The 8,749-nt window shown below is 43.3% G+C and overlaps 1 protein-coding gene across 1 annotated transcript; it reads left to right on the top strand.

Annotated features, from left to right (window-relative positions):
* The first annotated feature begins 1,136 nt into the window (after nucleotides 1-1,136).
* On the top strand, nucleotides 1,137-7,704 carry LOC128444574 (G-protein coupled receptor 22). Its single transcript, XM_053427127.1, has 3 exons — nucleotides 1,137-1,587; nucleotides 2,579-3,665; nucleotides 5,136-7,704. Exon 3 carries the CDS (start codon nucleotides 5,140-5,142, stop codon nucleotides 6,454-6,456), a length of 1,317 nt encoding a protein of 438 aa, XP_053283102.1. The 5' UTR covers nucleotides 1,137-1,587; nucleotides 2,579-3,665; nucleotides 5,136-5,139; the 3' UTR covers nucleotides 6,457-7,704.
* Nucleotides 7,705-8,749: the final 1,045 nt, after the last annotated feature.

Genomic DNA, 8,749 nt, shown 5'->3' with positions numbered 1-8,749 from the left:
AACTGCAGGTCACTTTTACAGTTTCAGACAGAAAAGCTGCAACCATCGTCTCCACAGACCAAGCAAAAAAGCCCATTCCAAACTGGCAGGTTTAGAACGGATACTGCACTAATAATCTGAATGATGGAAGGATTATCAAATTCTAGACTAAGTATCGGTTGATCAACTGCTTGATTAATTCACAAATAGTTTCCTTAAAGTTACAGCTTTGACTCCAATCTTTGTTTCTGTATCCAAGTGCAGCGACTCAACACCTTGAAACATCTGCCTGCCTGGGAGCAATTATTAAACTGTCACCATCAGAATAACAACACGTTCTCTGTGAATTGTTAGCAGGTAGCCAGGCCAGAGCAACAGATCCCCCCATCTTCTTCACTGAAGGCTGTCAGGTACCGAGATGCCCCCTGGCAATAATTGCACCTGACAAATGGGCCTTGACAAAACAATGGGGGGTGTTCAACCTTTTACTGATCTGACAGAGCAACTTAATTGAAACTATCAATCAGAGCCACCCTCCTCCATCTCTGCTTTTTGTGACTTTTATTCTTCCCAGCAAAATCTTTCTGTCCTACTCACAAGCTGCAAGAATTTATGTCTCTGTCAATCTCCCTGCCTCTCATGCTCACTTGCACATGCATATTAAGACCCATGTGCGTAAATCAGTATCCAAAAATATTGCTTCTCTCTGTTGGCTCTCCGTCCTCATCATTCCCCCGTACGGTCCACAAACCCATTACTTGATCATTATATCGTGACAGGGCTTATTAATACATCAGTCCAGCATTTTTTTTTTTTTTTGTGTTTTCCCTTTAACAGTCTGCCTATCAGACTCGGCAGCATGTTGTCGAGCAGCGGCACCTAAGGTCCCAGTGCAAAAGCGTGGCAGAAGCATTTTTCTTTTTTTTTTTACTAAATCACTACAGCCCCAAACGGGATGTCACAGTCAGTGGCAGGAAAGAGAGGATAGTCGGAACAAAAGGAAATACCTCCCCTTGCTGGAGAGGAAAGGGTTAAGCCTATTACAGAAGACCAATCAGGAATGGGGGAGCACTGCAAACCTCCGCAGTAAGAGAGAGAGAGAGAGAGAGAGAGAGAGAGAGAGAGAGAGAGAGAGAGAGAGAGAGGGAGGGAGGGAGGGAACGAGGGAGAAGGGAGGGAGAAGAGAGCAGAGCAGAAGATAGAGAGATACCAGGAGTGTAATGGTTTGTGCTCCTATCCAGAAACTGAGGCAGGGAGAGAGCACAGCGAGATGAGGAGCATTTACAGACCACATGGATGGATGAGAGGAAAACCAGAGACAAGGGAAGAAAAAGAAGAATCCCGCCAACATCACTGTCAGGAGTAACCTCTGTGGACTTGTTTTTTCTCTCTGCCCAAGACTCAGGAAGGAAAGAGCAGCTGACAGTAGTGTGACCCTTGTGCATTCCTAAATATTCAATCCTAATTCTTGGATTACCGCAGAAAGGATCAGAAACCAGTCCGAAAATTTGTATATCTGTCGACCTAGACTGTTGCAGAGGTGGGGAAAGGAGAGGGGGCAGCGTGGTGGGTGGACCGGTCCCGGAGCATCTGTGTTTACTCTGCATGGTGAGTGTGTTTTGATGGGTCACTCATACTTTGCTCTGGTTTTCCGCTGAGAGGAGCGTATGTGACAACTGAGAAGACTCCAAAGCCAAACATGTCACAGCGAAATTAATGCAAGGGATTAGAAATTGTACTTATTTTTGTGTTGTTGTAAGACTATAATTTATGGTTTAAACGAGCGAACGGATTAAGATGCAATCCCCTCTTGCACTTGTAATTCTGACTTCCTGCTGCTGTGAACATCCCATTTTGAGAGGCTTTCGTTAATTTATTTGTGCAATAGGACATCTGTATATTCGCATTCTCTAAGCACGTCCGTTTTCTTCTCATATTCAAAACTGTCAGGCTCTTCTGATATGACTCCTGATTTGAAGTTGAGCACTTTCAAACTGTGCATCCTTATAACACGCATGATCCTCTGTGTCTTTGACATTGGGGCTTGGTAAAGTATGGCACCCATCGCTGAAAACAACCTTGAACAGTGACCGACATGTTCCGCTGAGGAGATACATTGATCACATAAAGTGACATCGGAGGAGGCGTCCGTGTGTTTATGACAAGTTCTCCGAGGAATCACACAGCGCTACAGCTCTAACCACGTCTGTCCTGAACCAACAACATGCAATAATCTCCACCAAGCATTTCCTGTAGTAATTCACACTGTAAAAAACAGGAATAGCAAAACACTGTAGTTGAAATTACATCTGAAAACGTGAACATGAGATGTAAAACAAAAACGGTTGCTTTTGTACAAACCCTGTTTTAGGGCTTCTGTTATGTTAATGAAATAGCAGAGATGTAAAGTGCATCGGGAGATGCACAGGAACATGATAAGACATCAGAGGCTTGTTGCTATGCTAACACGAGTTTCCTTGTCGCCTCTCTGCTGAGGATATGTTTCTTTTCATTATCACATCCCCCACAATTTGCTCTCCTACTCCTCCTACTCTCTATCTCGCTACCATCCATTACCCCTTTCTTTCTCTCTCCTCAGGTCACTGTGAAAGAAAGATGTGGGGCTGACTGACAGAAAAAGGATGATGTGTGTATCTCCTTGTTGTCTGGGGTCTTTCATCGAGAACCAACTACCTACGGCGGGTGGGCGCTCTGTCTGACAAACCCCCTTCTACCACCTCAAGGGGATGACCTTCCCCTGAATTGCAAAATCAACTTCCCTCCTAGACGCATATAAATACTGGCGATCACAAATGTCACAATGATCAAACTTCATGGTGATTGGATACGTATGCACCCAAATAATCTGCTCCACTCGAGCCCTCTCCAGTGATTGTGGGTTCAGCATGTCAAAGGGCAAACTGGACACCTGTGCTGGATTTTCAAATCAGTGGCAGCTGGAGCCAGGCGTACAGAGAGTGATGAGAAAGGTGGAGAGTGAAGGTCAGTTCTGTTAGCGGTCCCAGGGGACACCGGGGCCTGGACGCTGCCCGGACACACTGACCTCTCCTGGACAGATTCGGGACGTTATGATGCCTTATACTGGGGGATCGATATGGCTGACTGACAAACTCTTGGAGTACAAGCTAATGGATGCAACAGTTTTTTTACATTTACAGATCTGACGGCTACCTTCCCACTGGGAACAAAAAAAAGCAAGGATTTGGATCGTACTATGAGCAGCACATTCCATCTCTGTGCAGGGGATAGAGTCTGTGTTCCTTTGTGTTCTTCGTTGGCTTTGTTTCTCCTGTCTGGGAATATCATGAGATTATAAACAGGAGGTGGCTCCGACATTTTATTCCTGTTCCACTCATCCCTCAGAGCTCCCACCATCACTTAAGCAAACGGACCAGAGATAAGAGAAAAAGCCTGTAGGTGACGTTAGCCGACATCCACCGGGTGCAGGTGGCTGATTCCTCAGCTTTCTTGTAATTGTGGACAGGAAGAAGTAGCTCATAGACAGTGGAGTGAGACAGGTGCTTCTCTGGCTGTCAGCCTCTCTGGGAGGACCAAGTGGTGAAAAAGGAAAAGCCTTCTCTTGGGGGGCCTTGTTCTGTGGATCCAACATGGACTCTATGGCCTGATTGCACAGCCCTGCTATTCAGAAAGTGCTGGAGGGAAGGGTAAATATTACACACAAAAAAATCTATTACTTTCTACATGTCCTCTTGGATGCCATTCAGATTGGATGTATTTCTCGACGGAGGGCTGGATAATTTTCAGAATGCACATTCTAATTAATTATTTTAATTTGTTATAGAGTGAATGTGTATCAGATGTTATTCCCCTGATCCAACAGTAATTACATTCCCAAACACTGACATTATTTTTGGTGTGTTCGTTACTCCATCAATTATTCAAGACCTTTTTCAACAAACATCTTGTAGCCTATTTCAAAGTTTGGTTTATGAGCCTGTTGATGATGAGGTAAACAGGATTTTCTGATAGAATATTCTTGTCAGTTATGAACCACCTTCAGTTGCTCTCATTTGGCAATGACAATACTGCTGAGATAAATTATGATTTTAGTTACCAAGGACCATGGAGAGTATTTTATTAGTTAATTATTTAATTATTATAAATTCCACCTTAATGGAGGAAATATCTGCTTCGTCACCATTGCCCTAATCCTCTGTGTTTCATGCTAGCACATTAAAAACATGTAACCTTGTTAATCAATGGATAATAAGCTAATGCTAAGCTACTTAAAAGCAATAGCCATGAGGACTGACACGCGCTTGTTTTAATGCTTCACCATCTGAAGCTAGCATTATTAAGCCAATAACCAATCAAAGTTACTTGCTTGGAACACGCAACATATGCAGCTTTTGTGCTAATGTCCCATTCAAACTGTATATGCAATGCTCAAGGGAAGAACAAGGGAATTAAACTCCACTACCAGATGAACATGTGCCGGGATCACAACTTGCCTCGGGCTTTTCACCAAACTCATTCAGCGTTTTTTGTCAGACAGGACTTGTTTTTTCAATTAAAATGATTTTACTGGATAGTGCCTACTACGTGTATTGGCCTAAACACAATTTATTTAGCGTGTCTCAACCCATACCCAACACAGAGCAACCAAAATAATGCAACAGAACCACAGTGCAGTTTGGCAATGAATGATGTTATAGATGCAAAGTAATTAAGCAGCGTTTCCATTGAAACATCCAATGTGTACGCACTTTCAGGCCGCTCCGGCTGCGTGCTTAAAGAATTGAATTTGTTCCAAGAGGTTTCTGTTTCATGATGTGCCTCTGTTTTGTGTGCAACCATCTGATCAAAGGGTTGTGTTAAGAGGAGTAAAGGCTGATTGAGGTGAGGTAATTACTAATTACTTGTGCCATGCGCACAGTGAGATAATCTAATCTGGCAGAAAGAAAGTTCCAGCCCTATTAAAGTGTTTGCACTCAGCATTTCTCATTTTTAAATCAAAAGGCTGTCTTATCATTAGACAACTGGCGGCATTACAGCTGACAAGATTTCTCAGATATGTGTTAATTACGACTTTCTAGATATGCACATGGACACCGACTTCTTCCTTTCATTTTGCTCTTCATAAATTACTTTTCTCTCTTTCTCCCTGCATACAGGATAATGCATATCCTTCCCAACCTGGAACAAGAAGCCACCATGAGCAACGTCACAGTCACTGACAACACGGAGCCTATCAGCCGCACCATGAGTCCGGCAACCCTGATCCCGTATCCCTATCCTGTTAGTTTTCAGGTCTCCCTGACTGGCTTCCTCATGCTGGAAATCCTCCTGGGGCTCAGCTCTAACCTCACTGTGCTTGCCCTCTACTGTATGAAGTCGAACCTCATTAGCTCTGTCAGTAACATCGTCACCATGAACCTCCATGTGTTGGACGTGTTGGTATGTGTGTGCTGCATCCCCCTCACCATCGTGGTGGTGCTGCTCTCCCTGGAGGGGGACACTGCGCTTGTCTGCTGCTTCCATGAAGCCTGTGTCTCCTTCGCAAGTGTTGCCACTGCTGCTAATGTGCTCGCCATCACCCTCGATCGTTACGACATCTCAGTTAAGCCAGCTAACCGGGTCCTGACCATGGGCAGAGCCCTGACCCTGTTGGCTTTCATTTGGGTGTTGTCCTTTGTTAGTTTCCTTGTACCCTTTATTGAAGTGGGCTTCTTCGCCCAGGGCCATGCTGAGCTGAACCAGACAATAGTGGAGAATGTGGTTCACACTAACCAGTACTATACAGAACTTGGCTTGTATTACCACTTGCTTGCTCAGATTCCTATTTTCTTCTTTACTGCTGTTGTCATGCTCATCACCTATTCAAAGATCCTGCAAGCACTCAATATTCGCATTGGCACACGTTTCCACAATTCACAGAAGAAAAAAGCTCGCAGGAAAAAGCAACCATCCATGACGGCCATGACAACGCAGCAAGAGGCCACTGATGGATCACAGAGCAGTGGCAGCCGAATGCCCACACTGGGCATGCGTACCTCTGTCTCTCTAATCATTGCCCTGCGCAGGGCAGTTAAACGCCACAGAGAAAGGCGAGAACGCCAAAAAAGAGTTTTCAGGATGTCCCTCCTGATAGTGTCCACTTTCCTCCTGTGCTGGACACCAATCACGGTACTCAACACAATCATCCTGAGTGTGGGCCCCAGTGACCTGATGGTCAAGTTAAGACTGGGCTTCCTGGTCATGGCTTACGGGACCACTATCTTTCACCCTCTACTCTATGCCTTCACGAGGCAGAAGTTCCAGAAAGTCTTGAAAAGCAAGATGAAGAAAAGAGTTGTGTCCATCATCGAGGCAGATCCTACACCCAATAACGCCATCATCCACAACTCCTGGATCGACCCAAAGAGGAACAAAAAGGTGACATTTGAGGACAAAGATGCCCGACAGAAATGTCTGTCTTCTGTGGATGTGGAGTGAAGGAACCCATTACCCCGTCAATAAAAGCAGCTAAAATGACATCAGGTTATGATGAAAAAGGGAAAACATTAATCCAAAGCAGTAATGTAAATAACATATGTAACAGAATGTACAAAAAGAAGAGGTGGATAATTTATTACTATTTATTGAGAACAAAAGTAGCTTTCATAGATGTACCATATACTGTACTGTAGATATTGCATGGCTTTTTGTAACTGTAGCAGCAAATTGTCAGTGTTTCCAATTAATTAGGTTATTAATTCCTAACTTGTCCCACCACTGATTCTTAATGAACCCCCCAAAAAAACACTTCTCATAATAACATGAAAGATTTATAGCGTAGTGTTTTGCGCCATTCCTTCATTAGAGCTACGCGCCCTTGGCTCCACTGTCTGTTTGTCTGGCTCTGTCTCCCCCCCAACAATCTGACTACAGACCGACACGACAGGAGAAATCCAACCGTGTCAGTTTTACCATCTCTGGCAGAACCCTGTATATTATAAGTAATTTCTGCTTTGGATGCGCGTATTCCAATGCCAGGCATGCATTTCTCAACAGGCAGGCAGACATCTCCATAGAGTAACACCACCACAACCCACCACAGATAGAATCAAATTCAGTGGGAAACACTGCATAAAGTACATTGTGTATATATATGATACATGTAAAGCATAGGGTAAACAAGGTATATAAATAGAGAGAGAAAAGTAGGAATTGTTTATATGTATATGTATATTTATAATAAATTTTGTGTTCACTCACCTAAGGCAGCCAAAGGCTTCCTATTCTTCCCAAAAGTAAAGTGTTTGTGATTGTGTAAGAGCTGTGAGATTAGTATCATTCATCACCACCATGCCACTTGCTCAGACACCGGACCCTGCAGTCCTCAGTGACCACTGACCTTATTGCCTAGCAGCCCTTGGAGGGAAGGCCCTCACACTGAAATGAGACTATGGGGACACAACAACGACAGACAGGGCCAATGTGGGGACATAGGAATGGAAAGGAAGTCGTGAAATATTGTCTATTATGTTCCTATGGAAGAAAAGCTGTAGAGGAAACTGTTCACAATCACTGCTTTTTCAAGTTCAGGAACATTCGCATTCCTGAAACACAACAGAACACCATGGTTCTCATCATCTCGTGTGATATAAACCAGATGTGAATCAAAATGTAGTCTGTTTTATGTTAACAGCCACCTCTTCGAGCCAACTGGAAAAATCTGCAGTTGCCTTATTTTGTTATGATAAATTGACTGTGACTTTATGGTGGGACAGGGTCTGTGACAGGGAGAGCACATATTGGACACAGTAAAAAAAAATATTGTTTTAATTATTAAAGACAATGAAATTCTCAAATAACATTCACAATTCACTTAGAAATGATTAAATCAAACTAAAGGCACCATCAAACTATTTACTTTTAATAACACTAGCCCGAAACTCCAAATAAGTAAATCCATAACAATAAAGGCCGACTGCAAAAATCTTGAAGCTTAATCAAAGATTCTGTTTACAATGCACAATAACAAATAATGAAGTTCTTCTCCTTCGCCTCTGTATATCTACCAACAGTGTGTGCCTTTCTTTGTTTATCAAAGACGATGAAATTATATTTCCCATGTGGCTGCTGGTAGATAATAAATGCAGCTAGCCTTGTATTTCTGGCTCAACTTTTATATGAGTTTGCCCTAGATAAGTTGCAATAATTTATTCGCACAGCAGCAGAAGAACTAATGTGGTGAGAATTTACAAGAAGAAAGCTTATTAGATTCATTCTGTACTTTAATACTGAATCTAAGGGCAGAATTACAAAATCCATTATCATACAAAATCATGCTCAGCTGACAGTTAACGTCACTGCAATCCCCAGGTCAAGGATTACATTCTTCCTCAGATTTTGAACTGTATAGCGAAGTCACATCCATGCATAGAGGTGGTACCAGGCACAAATGCATAGGAACTCCATACCACAGTATATCTCAGTAATGAGCTTATTACGCCTTTGCTGTCTCAGGTTTAGTAGAAAATTGAGGAGCCCTTTAGCTCCTGAGAGCACAGAGGCTGTTGGCTATTACACAACCTTGATTGGAAGCTCCTCTGGCTGTCAGCGTGTGGTTTGTAGCACAACAGAGAGAGCTGATATTGGAATATTGATGCAGGCATGGTTCTTTATGACCCTGCTATAAACAGGCAGTGTTGATGTCACGTTGCCTTGAGGGCACGTCTGTGATTGAGAGTGGAGTTGGGATCACAGCCAGCGACAGATTACTCGACAGGGGAGGGAAAATGAC

This window comes from Pleuronectes platessa, chromosome 7 (genome assembly GCF_947347685.1).
Source record: "Pleuronectes platessa chromosome 7, fPlePla1.1, whole genome shotgun sequence".
Taxonomy (NCBI): Eukaryota; Metazoa; Chordata; class Actinopteri; order Pleuronectiformes; family Pleuronectidae; genus Pleuronectes; species Pleuronectes platessa.
Note: the sequence above shows the minus strand (reverse complement) of the source record. Positions and strands in the feature narration are given on the sequence as shown.

What these genes read in the sequence shown, in the direction of transcription:
- LOC128444574 (XM_053427127.1), top strand. Translation starts at nt 5,140, where the DNA reads ATGCATATCCTTCCCAACCTGGAACAAGAAGCCACCATGAGCAACGTC.